Source organism: Calidris pugnax, unplaced genomic scaffold (genome assembly GCF_001431845.1).
Source record: "Calidris pugnax isolate Ruff unplaced genomic scaffold, ASM143184v1 scaffold39, whole genome shotgun sequence".
Taxonomy (NCBI): domain Eukaryota; kingdom Metazoa; phylum Chordata; class Aves; order Charadriiformes; family Scolopacidae; genus Calidris; species Calidris pugnax.
The window spans coordinates 10,380,467-10,401,438 of NW_015090828.1; the positions used below are offsets into that span (position 1 = coordinate 10,380,467).

At 40.9% G+C, this 20,972-nt stretch overlaps 2 protein-coding genes and 1 long non-coding RNA gene across 6 annotated transcripts in view; 1 reads left to right on the forward strand and 2 right to left on the reverse strand.

Annotated features, from left to right (window-relative positions):
* Positions 1 to 200: 200 nt before the first annotated feature.
* On the reverse strand, positions 201 to 18,421 carry UBE2D1 (ubiquitin conjugating enzyme E2D 1). Of its 4 annotated transcripts, XM_014940425.1 has the most exons (8): positions 18,350 to 18,400; positions 9,624 to 9,687; positions 9,495 to 9,526; positions 7,012 to 7,129; positions 6,342 to 6,419; positions 5,976 to 6,081; positions 3,554 to 3,647; positions 201 to 1,673 (listed from the first exon to the last, which is right to left on the reverse strand). In XM_014940425.1, the coding sequence occupies exons 4-8, from the start codon at positions 7,060 to 7,062 to the stop codon at positions 1,628 to 1,630; spliced, it is 375 nt and encodes a 124-aa protein (XP_014795911.1). In that variant the 5' UTR covers positions 7,063 to 7,129; positions 9,495 to 9,526; positions 9,624 to 9,687; positions 18,350 to 18,400; the 3' UTR covers positions 201 to 1,627. The 4 variants fall into 4 exon arrangements, with proteins under 4 accessions (XP_014795911.1, XP_014795910.1, XP_014795912.1 ...); XM_014940424.1 differs by lacking the exon at positions 7,012 to 7,129 and having other exon boundaries at positions 18,350 to 18,421; XM_014940426.1 differs by having other exon boundaries at positions 9,495 to 9,687; positions 18,350 to 18,397.
* LOC106887072 lies at positions 7,140 to 9,488 on the reverse strand. The gene is made up of 3 exons (XR_001411796.1): positions 8,815 to 9,488; positions 7,390 to 8,713; positions 7,140 to 7,330 (listed from the first exon to the last, which is right to left on the reverse strand). It is a non-coding gene; the product is annotated as an uncharacterized LOC106887072 (long non-coding RNA).
* Positions 18,422 to 20,690: 2,269 nt separating the features above from the next.
* The window catches only part of CISD1 (CDGSH iron sulfur domain 1), a 16,342-nt gene continuing 16,060 nt past the window's right edge, over positions 20,691 to 20,972 (forward strand). The window contains exon 1 of the mRNA XM_014940427.1: positions 20,691 to 20,788. Coding sequence (XP_014795913.1) covers positions 20,719 to 20,788 — 70 coding nt within the window. The 5' untranslated portion in view covers positions 20,691 to 20,718. The remainder of the gene's footprint in view (positions 20,789 to 20,972) is intronic.

Sequence of the window (20,972 nt, forward strand, 5' to 3'; positions counted from 1 at the left end):
TTGTATCAAAAACTCATGGGTACATCATAGATAAAAGGGGTAGGACAGAAGACATTTTCCCCATCCATGACCAAGAATTGAGCAAGAATGAAGGTAACAGTATTCCATGTGTAGGAATAACAGCTCCTACCCCACACACCTCCCACCCACAACCCAAAATCCAGTCTGGCATTCATCACAGGAAAAAAAAACCACCTGAATATTTTCAGCCTTAGAAGTGTATTCTATGACAACAAATTTCCCAAGTCATTTTTCTTTCATGGGCAAGGTACAGAGAAAAACATGAATCACACTTTTATTTTCAGATATTCCGTAAGAGTAGACAGTAGGAAATGGAAATTCTTCTACCTTTTAAGAAAAGGCTGCCCCTCTCCAGCACTCCTGGTTTTTCCACATGCACAGTCTGAAGCAACTGAAGCACCAGGTCATGGAAAAGTTAGTGGCAAATGCAACAATTCTGATATTACAAATACATCACCTCAGCTGAAGTGCCTGACCTTCAAACACCTGTGGTGTTTCCTCCAGAAATTAACAGAGATGTAACACGTCGTTAAACTAGTTGAAATTCTATATAAAACCATGGGCGCAGCATGCTAAATCAATTAGGCTGAAGCTGGCATAAAAATTAATTGCAACACAGTTCCAAGTAGTACACTCTGCACAGCTCGGTTCTCTCTTTTGTCTACAAGACACATGCACATGTAGTATTTTGATTCTCTAGTGTTAGAACAAGCACTTTAAGGATATGCATGGTTTAAAAAAACAAAAAGCCAAGACAAGTAGTAGAAAACGCATTTTATTTATATGGAAAAGGCTACATTTAGATTTGTAAAAGGTCTGTGATAGTGTTACGTTGCCCACATGTCAGAACTCATTTGTGAACAGCAACAAAAGGGTTATGTATCTTTCTACATAGCAGTGCAATTAGTTCACATTGCAATAAAATTAAAGTCAAGTATGCAACAGAATCAAAACCAAGTGTTTCTCCATAATCAACATACAAAGAATTACAGTGCAAAGATCATTTTAGGTTTTCAGATATCTGCAGTCAGTCTTCAGAATATCCTATCGGGCGGGATACTCCAATTATTTTTTATTACTAGCAGTTGTATCTTGTCAATACTGTGCACAAGCAAGTAAGTCTAAAATGAACTGACTTACGTGGTAAATAAAATATTTAGTCTATACAAGTAAAAAAACCCAACAAATTATATAAGTGAACTAACAAAATGAAATTTGAACACACTTATGAAACAGACAACATACTTTAAAGGACACACATACAGTATTCGTCACATAAAACCAGCTACTTTTTCCAGCAAAAATAATTTGGTTGCTTTACAACTGCATTATGGATCTCGTAGTCTGGAGATATAGATGTCCAACTCTTAAAAACCATAATAAATGTCTTCTGCAAAGCATACAAAGAGGATAAATATTCGTATCACAGTCTAAGTTTATTTTTGGAAGTTTGTTCTCCCTTGCTCCAGAAACACACTTACATGGGTAGAAAAAAAATTCAAGGGGCATCATGATACACTGAAATCGGTGTTCCACTTCCTTCTAATTTTGAGAAAACCCCTAGAATTTACAGTACACTGTGGTATAGGAAAAAGTCTTCTGATGTCTACATTGCATATTTCTGAGTCCATTCTCTTGCATATCTGTTGTATCTGTACGTGCAGAAAAAAGGCATAACAGTGAAGAGCTGTTAGTGATACATTGACAATGGCCACATACTTACTCAACACAGATGTCATTGAGCTTTTCACCTCTTAATACTGGTTTAGACTATTTTAATGTTGTTTGAAAGCCAAGAAACCCACTGACTGCATATTTAGTTCCTAAGGCTACCCAGGCAAAGCTATTCAGACTCAAAACCAGTCTCAGGGGTTTGTATTAAAAGGCGTATCACTGGACATACTTAACTGGCATTTAACCAGTTCCCTTGTTTGTACCTTAACAGGAATTTATTGTCAATTATTCCTAAATGCGTACACTATTAACAGTCTGACAAAGCTCATTCTAGTTGCATAAAATTCACTATAATTAAATGGGTTTGGAAAGGGTGGGGATAAAAGGCACAGTGATTTTTTTTTTTATTTATTCTCCATTCTACATTTCAGAACTTGAAACGAAAATTTCCTGAAAAGCATTTTAAGTCTTTGGTCTTTTCCTTAGGCTATGAAGCTGACTAGCACTCCCAAAGGTAAGTGTCCTTAGGGAGTCAATAACTTTCCCTCTAGTCCTCACATTTGTTACATTCCACTCTTCAGACTAGATTCACTTTCCCTGGGGTCCTCCAGAGAAAATAGTGACATTTTTTAAATCCATTTCTTAAGATCAGTCTAGCAACTCCTGTACTAACTGGTTTTGTTCTTAAGAATATGCTACCGGGCAAGTCTTCGCATTTTTACTTCTAGTAAAGTATTTTTACTTCTAGTAAAATGCTCAGGGGTAACCAGCCTTACCTTTCATTTCCTAAATCCAAACTGAGATTAAAATAATTTAAGCAGTGATCCTGACAAGAAGATAAAGCTATTGTCAAGACTACACATTCTCTCACTTTCACCAGCAATGATTAAATTTCAAGTTTTGGAGATAAGAGAAATAGCCCTTGTTCACTGCCTTCAAAAGCAGGAAGCACAATCACCAAAATCACTATTAAGTAAGTGGATGGACAAAAGCTGAGACACAAAAGGGCAGAAGCTGAAGCAAAATATCCTCAATTTGAACACAGTCTGCTTTGCAGCACAAGCCCCAGAGGTCAAGCACTTCACGAGTGGGCTACACAAGTTGATTGTGTCGGACACCCAACTGTCAGAAAAAGACCATTTTAGTAATTCTTACTTCAGGGGGAGAAATACAGAGGGGGAGAGACCACAGGCTTCCATGTAACTTCTACATCACTAAATCCAGGTCACTGCACTATAAGTACAAGACCCCAGCAGAGATGTTTAGTCAGTATAGTACTTTTAGAGTTAAAACTCCTCAAATCAAAATCAGGTTTGGTCCAGTGGTATGAAATGCTTCACTTACATGCTGTCCATGTTACCTACCCAAGATCAGAAACTCCCTGCAAAGTCTACAGCAGTTCCAGAAACTAAGAGAGGTTCTTTTTCTTTTTAAGACACTGCAAATTGCAGTACATGTGACAGTGGTTCTTAGCACTAAACAGAGCTGAATATTAGTCTATTCTACAGTTATAAAATTGTGTCAAAACACAATTTGTTGCTCACACCTAACATCTTACTAAAGGCATATATTTTACAACCAGAGTATCACAGTAACAACAATCCATATTTGGGAAATGATTTTTCATGCAACGAATATTAACACACAACACAAAAGTGTGAAGGTTTTCTGCAACTAAGTAAAAAAAAGTACCCAACAGCTGTATATGCCTACAGCTTCCTGCTTGCCATTCCACTGATCAATATTTTTCCAGATTTAAAACTCTCATCCTGTAGGAATCTATGAAAAGAGTGTCTTTAAGAGTCAAGACAGAAGGTGCATAGCAGATAACACACAAATATGCGTATGTCATACTCACTTTTCCTTGTCTGACTTGTAGATCTGTGCAATATCCGGTACTAACGGATCGTCTGGATTAGGATCACAAAGTAAGGAGCATATGGACAATAAAACTAAATAAAAGAGACATTAGATTAAGCAAGTTAGGTTACCTTATTTTTATAATCCTTTAATATATGCCAGTACAGTGAAGAAGGGTGGTAGAAGGGAGAGTGGAAAGAGAATACATATTAGTATTAAGCTTTCACATAGTAGTTCTGCTTAGAAATGTTTATACAGCACCATTTTTCTAGGTTGTAAGTTAACACCACCTGACACTGCCTAGAGAACTTGCAGCCCATGGACCTGTACCTTTTGTAATGATCTCTCCCATGTTTTAACCTATGAACATTCAACAAACTACAGAGTACATAGTTCCCTATAAATGTTTGATCAAGCGAAGCCCTTCCATCTACAATTATTCAAGATAGTATTTTTAATATTACTCTTTTTTTACATATTCTTCTCCACTTTTGTGCCTAGAGTTATTCTTTCCTTTATATGAATGTTTCACTCAATTTGATAGAAGTCTGACTTCCACTTTGGGAAAATACCTCATCAGTATCATATGCAGGTATTCATTTATAATTCCATATTCCAACAAGTTGGAATTCCAGATCCAACAAGTTGCCCATGAGCCAGCAATGGGCCCTTGTGGCCAAGAAGGCCAATGGCATCCTGGGGTACATCAGAAAGAGCAGGGCCAACAGGTCAAGGGAGGTCATCCTGCCCCTCTGCTCTGCCCTGGGGAGGCCCCATCTGAAGCACTGGGTCCAGTTCTAAGGCCCCCAGTTCAAGAAGGACAGGGAACTACTGACAGCGACCAGTGGAGGGCTATGAAGATGATCAAGGGAACGAATAGAATGGATTTTTTTTTCCTTGCTTTGTCTTGTTACAAAGAACACAGAATCTATTTTCAGCTGTGGCAAGTATGACCACTTGATACTGACATATTTCATTTTACTAAGTGCCAAATAACACCAGTAATATTAGAAAAATCAGGTTAGAATATTTAGTCACACCAGAGTCATAGATTGTAATCCTTTGATTCAAAAAACACCAAGAACTATAAAGGGGAAACTTCCATGAGTCACTAAGCCAGTTTCCAGTTTATGAAATATATAATGTGCAAGCACCTTAAAAGCACATGAAAACAGAACACCTAAGACCAGCACACTGCTCCTCTTTATAACTGAAGGAACACTGAAAATGTAAAGACACAGAAAAATGCTGAAGATCTAAAAACTTAAAGAATTTTCAGTTGTAAATGCAAACTGTTAAGTACCAACTCTCATTTGCTAAATACTTTCTAAATAACTAGAAACAAGACAATTATTCTCAGCAATAAAATAATCAATTTCTGTGGAAAGTTAATACTGACTACACACGGTAGTAACTCATGTCTTCAACAACTACATCAGATTCATTTTTAAACTTAGATGTAAAACTTAGATTTTATTTTGCTTGTGAGATTACTGCACAGGGTTATGCATGAGCAGAAGTTGCTTTTCCAAGGAGGTACAGCAATTGTGCTTGCACAGAGCAATTTCCACTGGACAAAGACTAACATTTTTTCCTTGTGTGTACACCAAAAGCAATGACACTATTCTAAAAAAGGACACATGGTTTAAGAGAGCTTTCAAGCACACAAGCAAGATGTGATACTGTTTAACCTTTTGAGACACGTGAGGACTAAGCATTTTGAAGATGGGTGAGAAAAAACAATGCTAGCACCCACATTTTAAGGTGCTTTTAAGAAGTGACATAAAATGCCTACAACAAAACTGTAACCTCAATGTTCCAAAAATCTACAGTGCTCAAATAGAGAAAATTTAAGTACAGGACTAGAACATTTTAATAAATCTTCTACTGATTACTTTGAAAGCAGATACATTTTAAAATATTCATCTTAGAGAGGAATGCAAACCAGAAGAATTTATCTCATTTTAAAATAAAGCGTAGTGAAGACCTTAACCCACACAAGGATGCTCAGCTCAGGCAACCCAAAGAACCATCAATAAGCAATCAGGTAAGCCCACAAGCATCAGTATGGTATCTTCCATTTACATCCAAAATTGATTTTGAAGCTCTCTTCACCAGTTTCTCCTCAGTTCTGCATGCAGTCAGCTATAATCCAGAAGTTGCATATCAGGCTAATCTGACATCTATTATCTTCCTCAATTTGTTTTAGAACTTTTCATCACCATGCACATAATATTTAATATGATGTGACACTCCAAATAAACTGATCTTGGATTGTACCATGAATTCCAATGGAACATACCACTTCTGTAACATGCAGGATAAATGAGTTCCCACTGTCACCCTTAGTGCAGTAACCCACACAGCACCACAGCAGTGTGTGCAGTTTCACAAATCCATGAGCAAATCTGTGAGTTTACCTTTAGATACAGTCAGAGCTGGCGACCACTGAGATCTCAGGATGTCAAGACAAATACTCCCGTTACTGTTTATGTTTGGGTGGTATATTTTCGTTGTAAAAGCAATCTGGAATAAATAAAAAAAAGCAAGTAATATCAAAATCTGTTTATTACATTTGGAACCCTTAACATTGTCCCTTCAGTTCTAGTCATGCTGCATCTGCTGACACGAGCTATTGTACAGTCTTACCTGTTCATCCACTATAAACATGTACCCTACTGCTGGTCTTTCTCCTTGTAACTTCCAAAATTAAGCCTCAAAGGACTAAGACACAAAAAGAGAGCTTTGACCAAAAAAATGCATACATTTGGACAGAAAGGACTTACCTTTGGTGGTTTGAAAGGATAGTCTGTTGGAAAGTGTACTGTGAGAAAAAACACGCCCCCTTGATATGCACTGTCAGGCTGGGGAGAAAAACAAAACAAACAAAATATATCAATATATCTCAGTTACTTTGGAGCTTCTCTTCTGAATGAAGAAAGCCTCCCAAAGCTATGAAAATCCATTTTTTCCCTAGTACGCAGCCCATGCAGAGGGAACTGACCCCTCACACTGGCCTGCAGAGCTACAGTAGAGCCAACCAAGACAGCTACTGAGCGCTGCCCTTCTTGGGGAGGGAGAAGAAGGGAGCAGTGTTGGACTACCAAAAACAGTTTGGAGCTACCAAAAACCGCCGATCCATCAGCTCCACCTGGCTACTACTGCAGCAGCACAAGACGGCTACTGAGCGCTGCCCTTCTTGGGGAGGGAGAAGAAGGGAGCAGTGTTGGACTGGTGGAGCTACCAAAAACAGACAGCTACTGAGCGCTGCCCTTCTTGGGGAGGGAGAAGAAGGGAGCAGTGTTGGACTGGTGGAGCTACCAAAAACCACTGATCCATCAGCTCCACCACACCAAAGGGAAGACAAAACCCAGAGCAGGTCTTCCAAATCCTGTCTCCGTGCAACACCACAGGTGCTCTGATCCTCCTCCATCCTTAAGCTACAAATATACTCACCTTAAGAAGTGGTTTCTCTTTGCAGATGCAAAGAGTAGGATTTTCCAACATAATTCAGTTGACCATGGTGACATCAGGGAGTTTTAAAACACACAACATCTTTGTGACCTGCACAAATCTGTGAACATGCATTTTGTTAGAGAACATGTGCACAGGTTTACGTCCAGGTTGCACACAGTTAATAGATAGAAAAAACTTTGTTGCAGTCATCCGTTGAAGAAATCTTTCATTTTTATCAACTAGAAAAGTGAGAGGAAAAGTCTCAAGGCTAAATGATAGAAAGCAGTGCTGCCATTTCGGATTAAAGGAGGAAGAAAACCTCTCACGATATGGTAAGTTTTAAAACAGCAACATAGGTGATTAAGAGAGGAAGAAAACCTTTCTCGTGATATGGTAAGTTTTAAAACAGCAACATAGGAACTCAATCCCAGCAAAGCTGCAGAAGATCAAGTTTTGGGGTTTTCTTATGGAAGCAAAGGCAGACTTTTTCAAATAAGAAGTTTATCTTGGAAGTGAGCAAAAATTACAGTTTTAGAGATGAATATAAGAGGTAGAGTTACAAATGGTCCACTAAGACATGTCATCTTACACACTCAAAATGCAGACAGTGTTGCAATGTAAGGCAGTTTATATATAGCATTGCTAAGATGTCAGCATTAGGTAACATCAGAAGAGATTGCTGCTGTCCTTCCAATTAAGTTTGATAGGGCTGCTTGCATGCATACTAAATGGATTTGTCCAAGTTAAAATAAGCTGAAGATGAGACAAGTTCAGTGTCAGACAGAAGGCAAAGTGAAGTCACAAAGAGAAGTGATGTTTTTGAGTAAGATATGTAAAACTAATTGATGATGCCCATAGGCAGGGAAAGAGGTTGCCCTACTTCCACGCATAGAGGTGGGTTCTGAAGGTAAGCTTCAGTCCTATGCTCCCCTCAGGTCATCAAGAAACATACAGGATATGCATCTCTATTTTCTTATGTTATCAGGACACAGGATTAACATGCTGTCTGTGTTCTTTTCTTATTTGCAGATACGGCTGAGAAGGGTTGGCAAGAGATGATCATTCTTTAACTCAAGAAATCTGAAGATTCTTGAAGCAAATGAAGCGAAGAAAAGAATATGGAAGGTGAATTGCAAGCTCAAAGGGGGAAAAAAAAGGACTTTGAATTGGGATTTATATACTAGTATCCTTTCCTCAGGTCTCAGAGTCATTCAGGAGAGACATTATTGGTGGCAATTGGCACATGAGCTTTTGTTATTTTCTTCACTGGTTTGCCATTCACCTTTAAGCAGCGCAGAGAGGCAAGGGTCAGAATGACTTTGTATGTGAAGTAACACAGTTGCTGAAGAAAAGTAGCAAAAAAAATTAGTATCTTACAGAAGAACCTGCCACAATCATTTCAGTTGCCACTGGGCCATTGACAAGCTGGACAACAGACTCCAGCACACCACTGGCAAATTAGTACCTGATCTTTTACTGCTTCAGAGCAGCTGTGCTGAAAATGCAGAAATAGCCTCAAAGCAGTCACAGTTCCACTTTTCTCCACCATGTGATGCTGCATCTTAATGGATTAAATATCATAGTTTCAGCTCACACAGTGGTTGAGCTCATTATCTGAACCAAAACCTCTTCTTTCCAAATTATTTGGTACAGAACAAACCTATTTGGAATACAAACTCCTTACCATGACATTAATAAAAACCTCTTCCCTCAGGTCATGCTGTTCTTCACTCTTTATGCTGAAACCCTTTTCAGTTTTCCTTTAAAATTTTCTGTTCTTAAGCTTTATTGTCCTTTCTTCACCTCTTCCCTCAGGTCATGTTGTTCTTCACTCTATGCTGAAACCCTTTTCAGTTTTCTTTTACAAGTTTCTGTTCTTAAGCTTTATTGTCCTTTCTTATGTCATTTCCTTGATAAGAGTCATAAACAGGGTCTTAAGAGATCTCCCTCAACCCAAAGAAAGCAGGCATTTCTCAGAACAGAAACAAAAAATACCCACAATTGCTGATCTACAGTTTGCAAAAGCCATCTGGTTTTGCCAGAACCACAGCACGGCCATCAACCTAAAAGCCATCTATCTAAAAGCCCCAAAATCACGCTGTGCACCATCCCTCTTGTTTACAGTTACCAACTGTAACGTTGTATTACACCCACTCTTCCTTTCAGATGGGTCAATCCTTCAGAATTGAAACAATTATCTTTGAGAAGCAATTATCTTTGAGAAGCAACCTTTTCACTTTGCAGCCCACATCACCAATTCCAATGTTGCAGCTAACCAATTAAGCACCCTTAACCTCATCAAGAGGACAGATTTTTGAACACTTAAAGAAATTAATACCAGACTAACAACAACAATAACACCCTAAATGTTTAATTTGTACACAGCACAGCTGAATTTGACTCTCATGTTTACAGAAACCCAAATTAATCCTTCCCTAAAGGGAAATATGATCTACTTTAAGTGGCACAAATTATATACTTACAGGTCCCATAATTGTTGCTTGCCAATGGAACACTGAAAGTCAAAAAGGTACAGCAATTAGAGATTTTTCTGAGCTCTTTGTTAACCAAAAAAAAGGTCAACTGTGACAAAGTACTAGAGAAGAGCTTACAGTCATCTCCAACAGGTCCAGCAGAACAGTGGGCAGGTGGGTCTCGCTGCAGATCACTTAGTTCCTGTAAGAAACACACAAATATTTGAAAGACATCCACATGGAAATAGGCACCACTCAGCAGCAGCACTTGCAAAGTGAGAACACAGCTTTTGATTTCACAAAAGTTTCTTCCATCAACCTAACCTATGTACAATAGCCGAGTTAAACTAGCTCATAAAATGCTTGCAGTCTGTCTAGAGATTATATATAAAGATAACACGAAGGTTCCTAAGTAAACTAGAAAATACAGGAAAAATATTAGTTCTACACCTTACTTAACATACCATGATTTAAATCCCTGCATATTTTTTCCCCCCAAAATGACTACTAAAAAAACCCGAAGGAAGTTGAATTTTCAAGAGAAGCATTCAGAGAAGCTTTTGCAGGTCAAGTGATTTATTTCTTCTACGGAAGTCCACACAGTCCCAAATAATTTAAATTACTTAATTACACAAAACCAGCTCTGCTTTTCATCTGATTTATCGTGAGTATACCAAATGCAAAACAAGTCAGACATTAATGGTGGTTCATTTTCCTTGTTTAATTTAATATACCACTTTTGATGTCTGAAGTTTTACTGCACTAACAACAAACAACTTTTTTCCAATTCTAAACTTAGAAGAACTGTGCTGTGACATTTAATAATTTTGTGAAAATACTTCAATTGAAATAAACTAAAAGACATGTGCTAAGCCACTGTTCCTAAGTCAGCCAACTACTTACACAAAACAGACATTTAAGTAAACAACAGATATAAGCAGGTCTGCAAATATCTCCTTGATTTTAGTGTAAGGAGTAACAGTGAAAACATTTCTACTCAAAGATCATCAGTCAAGACACCTACTTCTAAAATCAAAGTTTAAATTGGAACTAAATTTAACTTTGTAATTGTAGCATAATCAGATCTTATATACAATTTAAAGGGTTAAAACCGAGCACTTAACTGCTGTGATATATTTATCTATTTACAACATCCAGCAAACAACTCACAGAGTTCTCTCTTTGAAGGACTCAATTCACCATACAGCTGGCACCTAAATTCAGACACACTTCTTATAGGTCCACTCTTGGCCCTGAATTCAAAAACAGGCACTGCAACCTATCCTCAGCCAGGTAATAGAGTAGTATTACTACCACTTGCTCTGAAGTCACTCCTCACAATCTTTGGAATTTAAAGTAAGAGACAGTTCTTTGATATATATTGAAATATCTCAGGTTGCCAAGTAGTGTTACTTGTGTGCCCTCAACTTTATTCTGTTAGTAAAATTGTATGCTGGTCCAGAAACAACACTGGGTTAGACTTTAACCAATAAAGGAAACAGCAAAACGCTTTAAAAGTGCAGTTCCCTTTTTAATCGGAGGATTCAAATTTCACTAAGGGAGTGATCCAGAGAACCAGTAATCTATGCAAAGCCAAGTCCTTGCCAGTACACGAAGGGAATCAACAAGTCTCAGATTTCCAAGAGTCCCGAGGGTTGTAACAAGCATTACTAGCAGAGCAGTTACAGTCACTGCCCCCTCTAATGTGCAACTCAAAATCTAACACAAGAGTTTAAGTCTTGTACACCCACCAAAAAGGAGCCAGCTACACAAGACTGTTAGCCAAACCAGAGAACTCAAAGCCTAGAAATCACACTTTTTTGAGCAGTCAGGGCTGACTACTAAATTAAAGGCAATGACAGGAAAAATACATAGCTTAACTCTTCAGAAAGTCTCCAAAATAGATGCAATCATCCCTTTATAGATATACGAACTGCTAGGCAAGCACGTAATTTTGGAGTCACAAGTCTGTAACAGTACACTCATTTATTAGATGCTTTCCTCAAGACCTTTACATACCCCAAACCCACACAAATTTGGTTTTGTTCATATGTACACACACAGTTCAGAATTGATAGGAACTGGGGAAGGCTCCTCAGGTACACACTTTCGATTAGTTCAGGCTAAAGGCACTGACATTTGTCCATGATAAAACCCCCATGTTTTCAATCATACCTTGATGAGACCCAGAACTATCAACTCCTGCTATTAATGTTTCCCTAATAACGATGAAGAAAAGGCTCTCATCAACCAACTTCACTACCCGAGAGCAATGATACATGTAGAGAGATCTGCAGCTAGGAAACAGAGCCAGACCAAACTTCAAAATTCTGATAGAGCAAATTCAAGCCATATTTTCCAACCATAAAAAATAATGGATTGAAGCTAACATGGTTTAAAAATGCAAATGATAACATGTAAATTGAATTTGACAGTGCTAATGTTTTGAGCCTTTACATACAGAAGCTCAGATCAAGCTGTAATAAAAACCAAAAAGCTATTCAGCTTTATACTATTAATTATGCTGTTTAAGCTTCATATTCAAAGCAAAATTATCTGGAGAAGTGTAAGATTCAGGCTTCAAGCTTTCCTGTGTCTCTTGAAATGGTGCAAGGAGAGTCAGAATGTCACCCATGAGTGAATCTGACTTGACCAGAGCAGAACATCACAGAACAGTTGTGATGATTCTCTAGAGTAATTAGATGTAGAAAAACTACTTCATGACTTCATATATTCAGAAAAGAATGATGTGTTGAATACAAGAATTCTTGACACAAAGTGGCAAAGATGCTCTTTGTAAGAAGCCCAAAACTTTGCTGTGTCAGGAAATACTACAAAGGGCAATGTGCAGAAACCTCACAGAGAAGTGCAAGGGAACTGCATGTAAAGCATTACACAGTTAACACTAACAATTTCCCTGTGATTTTAAGTTAATTAGTTCCAGCAGTTTTGTCCACGTTTTATGGATTATCACTGTGTAGCCACAAGATGCAGGTCTGGTTACTTCAAGGCCTTGACTACAGTGATATTTTTAGTTGCTGGTATAGAAAATGCTGGTGCAAGAGTGATGGATGTAGGCTAACAAACAGGGACTATAATTCAAAGCAGATTCAGTTTCAAAAGAGAAAGTCAATACTACAAATTAGTGTACACCAGTGTAATGTCTTTTTAAAGAACACTCAAAGCCAGAATTTTGTCTGCAAGCAATGTGAACACAAGTACCAGTTATTTCCAACACTGGTGAACGTCACAACATAAAAGCATCTATCAAGAGCCACACTATCCCAGCATAGCCAGGAACAACATGTACAGAGAAAACAGCTAAGCTGAGGACAGTGGGAGGAATAAATCTTCTAATCCTCTCAAACATAGGAAATATTAGAGAGCGCAATAGAATACTGTTAATTCTATACCTCTAACTGGTTGCAATGAATGGGTGCTACAGCAAGCTATTTCTCCTGTTTCCAACCACAGAACAGCAGCACAGCACAAAGGCAAGCAGGATCCATGACCAGGTGTAGCTAATAAAGGAATCTTAGCATAATGCTACAAATGCCAAATGACAATTATCCCAGGTAGACACAGCAAAGCCTCCAAATTATCACCTTTCATTTCACCACACACACTGTAGAATAAATAGGTCTGTGGGGAGCATGAGGCAAAAATGTAAAAGTTAGGTTTAAAAGATGTAAAACACACACTATGGTAAGCTATGAATGCTGGAAATAGTTCTGAACGTGCAGACTAGTACTCAGTATCAAAATGTAACACAGGATGCATTTCATAAAAGTACAAAGTTGGTGAAGACTGGAAGGCCAGTTTAATGGTTACCTGCTTCATTGTGGGTCAAGCTTCTCTGCTAAAAAGCTACTGGAACAAAATTGTGAAGGATACTTTGATAACAAGAAGATAAATGTTCTCAGTATAGCCACTCAATGGCTATGAGCATGAGCAGTAGCAGGAAAAAAGGCCCTAAAAGACTCCTCTTTTCTTCAGTTTAAAAAAAAAATCATAAAAAAGACTGCAGACTATCAGAAGACCAAAATAAACTGCAGGCAGCATCACTAAAAGCTATTTTAAATCTCTAAACGACACCATCTGACAAGCAGAGCTCTTTTCCACACCATTATTTAAAATATAGGTTTTTATATTTGCCAGTTGTTCTTCATTTCTTGCACAAAATGCACTGTAGACCACAGACTCACTTCCTACCATGCATACACTACTGCTATTATAGAAATGTTTGGAACCATCTGTCAAAAAAGGGTCAGTGATTATAGTTAAAGGATTCTCTGTTCTTCATAAATTTGGCAAATGTAAAGCAAATATTTATCATAACATTTCTCAATATAAAGTTAAGTCTTGGTAATAAAGTACATGTACTATTTTATGCATTGTTTTAAGGCAAAACAAGTATTGCTATGATACCACAGCTGGTATTTTAAAAGCAAATTAAAACATCTTATATTACAGATTCAAAAAGGAAGTTTCCTTGGTAAGTTAATTACCATCCAAACACATCACGTGACTCAACAGTTTAAAGTCAAACCATAAACCACAAATATAGACAAAATTTTATTTACTTGGGTGACTTTACAGTAACAAAAGCTATTTTAAAAATAAATATTCAAGCCTGTATGTCCTGTTTTCTACCCATACACTAAACACACATGAAACAAACAGACATACAGCCCATTGATATATCTAAATGTTTGTATGCTTCCATTCTTTCCAAGTTGTGGGAGAAGAACAATCAAGGACTATGCACAAGATAAAAACCAACAGCTATTTTTAAATCAGTCCTCAAACGTGTCAGAAACTAGTTTGTCACTGTTTTCAAAAATCTCTTCTAAATGCATTTAGATGGACTGTAACAGAAGTAAATACTGGTTTTGTACATATTTCTAAATAGCCTGTGCTATTAACAAGCATAACATCAACCCCCTTATTTACACTAGAGGAACACCCAGAAGTAAAGGATTTATGATGAAAACAGTCTCCTGAACTGTAATATTCAATGGACGTGACAGCACACTTGCAATTAGATATGTAAACAAATGATTTGGAACAGGAGTCTCAGAAAAACAGTTCTGCAAAAGACAGATGGGCAGAACTGACCTACATGCTAATATACACAACCTGACAGCCTGAATTACTTTCTGTTTTGCCCCAAAGCCACGGTGTCTCAATTTCCAGAGGTGGTAACAATAAAAGCTTTTTGCCGAATACCCCTTTCCAATGAAATCCAACACTATTTGTTTAGTTTTCATCATGTGCAACAGTTGGATTTTACAGTACTCACAAAAACATGGGCTATTCTTTCATCCCTGTGTCACAGACTATGAAGAAGCAACTCTGGCCCCAAGGAACGATTATTTGACCTCTCACACAGAGCACAGCCTTAAGTTTTTGACAGCATAGAAATATACTGTCTCTCTTTCACGCTATGCCAGAGTACAGCACTGACAAGGTAAACTAATACAGGCTCCTTAGCTTAAGATGAGTAAGAAATCCCCATCCTTCCAAGAACTCTGAGATTAATTTCTCATGGAGGTACACTGACAGCTGTGCTTGCACCACAGGGCTCATGTCCTCACTGCTCTTCTACACTCAGCTTGTTCGTTCGTTATTTCGGTTACTTGTATTTAAAGAAAGCTCCCAAGCACAATACATCTTTCCATTATTAGTGTGTAGTCTTGAAATCTGCAGGCTGTCCTCCTTTGAGGAGTCCCTCGAGGCAGATTCATGAAAGATGGGATGAAACCACACAGATCACAATGGCAATACTATTTAGAAACTGGAGTCCCAACCAGTAAGAGGCAAAAAATGCTTACTAACATCTCTACTTATCTTGGCTTTGCTTCCTATATAGGTACTCTCATCCTGAACACATTATCAAAATTATTGTCAACACTCAAACTTGCCATCAAAATCCCTTAGCTGTGTTAAAGCACAATTCTGAACCACCCAAGCTTAACTTGAGACAATATGTCTGGACTGACAAGCTCCCAAGTAACACCATTGTGTTTTCTGACAGCACTTTGTTCTCCACAGAGTTGCTCTAGGCACTTTGTGAAACTGCAATCCTTACAGCATTTTCTCTACTCCAGATCTTATCCCTTCCTACCCTTGAGATACAACATAGCTATCAACCTTTATAGCCAGTCTGAAATCATACATTTCACTGCTTTCAGGAAAGCGCCACGTATTACAGTGACATCAAGATACAAGCTGCTTTGTCCTTTCAAACTTTTCCACTTCATTTTAACTTTCCACTTGAAATAGCCCTATTTTCCTTGCCACTTTTCTCTTCTGCTGCGGTGCAGACTCTTGGCCAAATCCCTCCAGTAGTATTTCTTTCTTACCCTGGAAAGGCAGCAGATAGTGAGGAGGGTAGTTAACAAAACAAAGCAAGTCAGCAATAGCCATTTCTGCAAGTGATAGTAATTTCTGCAGCAAACTAGAAACAAGAGATAACCACATCTGAATCTAACCTCAACTCTTCTGGTAGGTCCTGATATCTCTTCATGTTTCAGACAGTAGTTATTAATCAGGAAATCATCTACTACCTTGAAGTCAGCATGCTGGTAAGCATTCCTTCATTTTTAAAGAGTAGAAACAGAATCTAATAAGGCTAACAGGAGGAAATATATTCTTTCATAAATAATCTACCTGCAATTTTACAGCTATTGAACACAAAGTTTTTAAACACCACACTAAAGAAAAAACACAGCTTTCTTGGTGGAAGTCTCTAAAGCAGAAATAAAAGTTATCTATGGAATACAAGAAGAGTAAAATACAGAATCTAGCTATCTACAGCTATTGAACACAAAGTTTTTAAACACCACACTAAAGAAAAAACACAGCTTTCTTGGTGGAAGTCTCTAAAGCAGAAATAAAAGTTATCTATGGAATACAAGAAGAGTAAAATACATAGAACAATCCTAGTCCAGAAGGACCTCATTCGGAAGCCCACAAAAAACCACTCCATCTCAAAAACACTAGAAGACTACCAGATTTTCCACTTTGTATGTTCAACTTAGCAGCATGAAACTGAAGAGGGGGAAAAGGGTATTCAGAACAATCCTTTTGTTACAAATGTGAGGGTAAAAAGATACTCAGATAAAAGGTTGGAAATTAAAAAGCCAAGAAAACACAAAGCATCCTCGTAACATGTAGAAGCCTAACAGAACTCACTGCTAGAAAAAATCACTGTAGTCATTATTTCATATAATGTTCAAATGCACTACTCATAACAAATATATGAGGTGAGGTAACAAAAAACTCTCCTAATTACCTGTAAAGGCATAATCAGATTTGTGACACCTGACCTAAGCACCAACTTCTAGTAGAAACTGGTAAAAATAAGCTTGTTATCTATTGTGGGGTATCCCAAACCTGCTTGCTGCAGGGTTAACTACTCATGATAGAATTCTGTTCCTGTAATACCACCGTTTTCCAACAGCAAAAAGGGAAATTCAGAACAAGAAATTACAGCCCAGTCACTAAACGAAGATGGCACAAACACTGATTAAACATGGTGCATCAACAGCAACAAAACACCACTATTCTATAACATGGTCAACACGTTAACGTTACCTCAACTTCTATGTTTACCATCCATATCACTTTTTTGGTCTGAACTGTACAATAACCAGTTCCACCTTGCCAAACGCCAGGAATCTAGAAATCTACTCCTTAGTGGAAGCCTGGCCATTTACAGATATCATGCAAAAACACTCTACAACCGGGATACATTCAAAGGTCACAGGGAATACCGGGCTAACGGCACTTCCTAATGTGGAAAAAACCACCCCACAACTCGGTTAGGGCAGAGCCTACCGAGCCCTGCGCCACAGGAGCACAGGATTTTGGCCACAGATATTCTAATTACACCCCTACTAAAGATAACCCCTGAGGGCAATCTCGCCTTTCACCCAGTCACACGGCCTGGGGAAACACCTCAGGTGGTTTATTGACAGCACTGAGGGGCTGGGAGGGCCCTCAAGAAGGCGAAGGGTCCCCAAAACGACACGGAGACCGCCGAGAGCCGCCCTTTCCCCGCCTCACACCCGCTCCCACCGGCACAACCGACCTGGGCCCCACCGCCCCCTCAGGCGACTCGGGGCGGGGGGGGGGGCAGCGGCGGGCTCCAGGCGGAGACAAGGCCAGGCGACGGCTCCCTTCCCCCGGCCTGCTACCACCATCTTTTCCTCCCTCCCCGCTCCCCCCGGCCTCACACCAGTCCAACTCACTTTCTGTATCCGCTTCAGTGCCATGGGAGCGCGGGGCGGGCGGCAGCGGGGAGCGCGGCCGGGGGGGGGCGGGAGGAGCAGGCGGTTAACGGCATCGGCGCGCGCCGCGGCGGCGGGCCCTTTGTGTAGGCCTGCGGCTGCGCAGTGGGTGGGGCGGGGGGAACAGGGGGTTGTCACGCGCGGGGCATGCCGGGAAATGTAGTTCGCGGGGCGTGGGCGCAGCTGCCCCCTGGCGACCGGCGGTGCCCTCGGCTGCCACTATGACGTGTTTTCTTCCTTTATGATAGCCAAGGCAGATTTTATATAGTTTATAAACGGTTAAACTGTAGAGAATCTCCCTTTAGAGAAGAAACGTAGCTATTTTAACAACCATCCCAAATGATTTCAAGGACTTAGATAAGAAATGACGTCTGTGGCGCTGAGAACATGGTGGCCTAAGACAGGGATGTGATAAATATGGACGTTGTCTGACACATGGGTGGTAGCAGGGAGGTCATTAGTTTTAATCAGGCGGAGACAAGGCCAGGCGACGGCTCCCTTCCCCCGGCCTGCTACCACCATCTTTTCCTCCCTCCCCGCTCCCCCCGGCCTCACACCGGTCCAACTCACTTTCTGTATCCGCTTCAGTGCCATGGGAGCGCGGGGCGGGCGGCAGCGGGGAGCGCGGCCGGGGGGGGGCGGGAGGAGCAGGCGGTTAACGGCATCGGCGCGCGCCGCGGCGGCGGGCCCTTTGTGTAGGCCTGCGGCTGCGCAGTGGGTGGGGCGGGGGGAACAGGGGGGTGTCACGCGCGGGGCATGCCGGGAAATGTAGTTCGCGGGGCGTGGGCGCAGCTGCCCCCTGGCGACCGGCGGTGCCCTCGGCTGCCACTATGACGTGTTTTCTTCCTTTATGATAGCCAAGGCAGATTTTATATAGTTTATAAACGGTTAAACTGTAGAGAATCTCCCTTTAGAGAAGAAACGTAGCTATTTTAACAACCATCCCAAATGATTTCAAGGACTTAGATAAGAAATGACGTCTGTGGCGCTGAGAACATGGTGGCCTAAGACAGGGATGTGATAAATATGGATGTTGTCTGACACACGGGTGGTAGCAGGGAGGTCATTAGTTTTAATGAGCAATTACACAGTTAGAATGTTTTGCCAACATGAAAAGTGAGCCAACATGAAAAGGACAGGTGAAGAAGATGAAGATTGAGGAAGAAACGACCCTCACTCCAAATGAGGACCACCAGAAGGCACAACGACACATGCCCAAAAGCTTATTATAATATGTAAATGCATTCTGGGAAATGTAATGAATATGTATACCTGTTGTGTATAAATTTAATTTGACAACAACATTCGCTGTGCACAATAGGAAAAGCGATCCCCTGTGCACCTGGCGCCGCAATAAAGAACATTCGCTGTGCACAATAGGAAAAGCGATCCCCTGTGCACCTGGCGCCGCAATAAAGAACGCCTGCTTTCTAAACTTTAAATTGAGTCTTGTAAAGTTTTATCAGCCAGTTTGCGGTAACGTTTATACTGTAAAATTTTACCGTATTTTGTCAGCATTTTTTTTGCTGTTTACACACTCTTTGTGTCTAGAGAACAAAAGGTGTGTGGGCAACGCCAGGACATGAAGAGGAAACAAACCCTGTAGAACTGCGGAGTAGCTTGTTTTTAACTGAAGACCAGTAATTCTCACACCAACAGCCAAGTTTGGGAGCTTTAAGGCAGTTGTCACCTGGGGGACACCACTTTTTAGTTTTTCTCTTGAAACGAAGAAGCCGGGCTCAATAGCCAACGTGACCATCAAGCGCTGTTCTTTATCGCACCTCAAGGTGCTCCAGCTCAGACAATCATAGTTTTTCTGCGACGTGATTAACATAAGTCCGCCTTTCTTAGAACTAATTACATATTCAGGAGATGAGTTTCTCCACAATCTTTGCTGCCATTTGTTGACCGTTTTCAGGAACCACAGCCACTCTGGCGGTCGTTTACTTCATCTGGTGGTCCTATCCTCCTCTTCATCAGTTGTCCCCTAGATGAACTCGGATTGTTTTGCTTCCTTTTCTTGCTGACTTGGTAGCCAGCCTTGCTTCAAGCCGGTTTTCTCCAGTCTTGTTGTCTGAGCTCCCTCTATCTTGTTTTCTAGTTCTCCTTACGATAAGCAAGACTAGTTACTCCATTGTCTAACAATCACACGGTGACCTTAGAATGTTGACAGCCACACGACAGCTTACAACAGATAAGCAAATTATTAACTACTTTAGCAAGATTCACTAGTAACCACAAGGCCCTTTATTTCACTCTCCGCAAACGCAGAAGAGGGGGCTCCTACACCACCATGTTCTGAGGCATTTATGAAGTCATTGAACCATAGAATCGTGCAATGGTTTAGCTCAGAAGGGACCTTAAAGATCATAACCTTAGAATGTTGACAGCCACACGATGGCTTACAAGAGAAAAGCAAATTATCAACTACTTTAGCAAGATTCACTAGTAACCACAAGGCCCTTTATTTCACTCTCCGCAAACGCAGAAGAGGGGGCTCCTACACCCCGATGTTCTGAGGCATTTATGAAGTCATTGAACCATAGAATCGTGCAATGGTTTAGCTCAGAAGGGACCTTAAAGATCATGGAACTCCAACCCCCTGCCCTGGGCAGGGACACCTCCCACCACACCAGGTTGCTCCAAGCCCCATCCAGCCTGGCCTTGAACCCCTCCAGGGATGGGGCAGCCACAGCTTCTCTGGGCACCCTGGGCCAGGCTCTCACCACCCTCACAATAAAGAATTTCTTCCTGAGATCTCATCTAAATCTCCCCTCTTCCAATTTAAAACCATCACCCCTCGCCCTACGACTACACTTTCCCCGTAAACCGCCCCTTTAAAGCGCTAGGCTCTGTTCAGGCCTCTGACGCCTTTGAGGGGCTGGCCCGGCCGCCATCTTGCGGGCGGAGAAGTGGGCGGTCCGTCGGGCGGGTGGCGCATGCGCGGAGCTGCGCGTGCCCTCTGCGCGGCGGGAGCCATGGGGCTGGGGCAGAACTCCTCCGTGCGGGGTAGGCGCGCGGCCCCGGAAGCGGCGCGGGGCGGGGGTGGCCGCGTGCCCTCCGCGTGCCGGTGCGCGGGGAGGATGGGGTGGGGGGGGGAGGAGGGTGGACGGGCAGAGGAAGGGGCGCGGTCCCGCCTCGCCGGACCCCCGGGGACAAAATGGCGGCGGGGAGGCGGGTGGCCCCTGGGGGC

Bases quoted from the DNA above. Each gene is read 5' to 3' on its own strand.
- UBE2D1 (XM_014940424.1), bottom strand. From the start codon at position 18,373: ATGGCACTGAAGCGGATACAGAAA. The intron at 9,527-9,623 runs GTAAGCTCTTCT...TTTGACTTTCAG, and splicing joins TGGACCTGTTGGAGATGACT to TGTTCCATTGGCAAGCAACA. The intron at 6,082-6,341 runs GTAAGTCCTTTC...TATTTATTCCAG, and splicing joins ATCCTTTCAAACCACCAAAG to ATTGCTTTTACAACGAAAAT.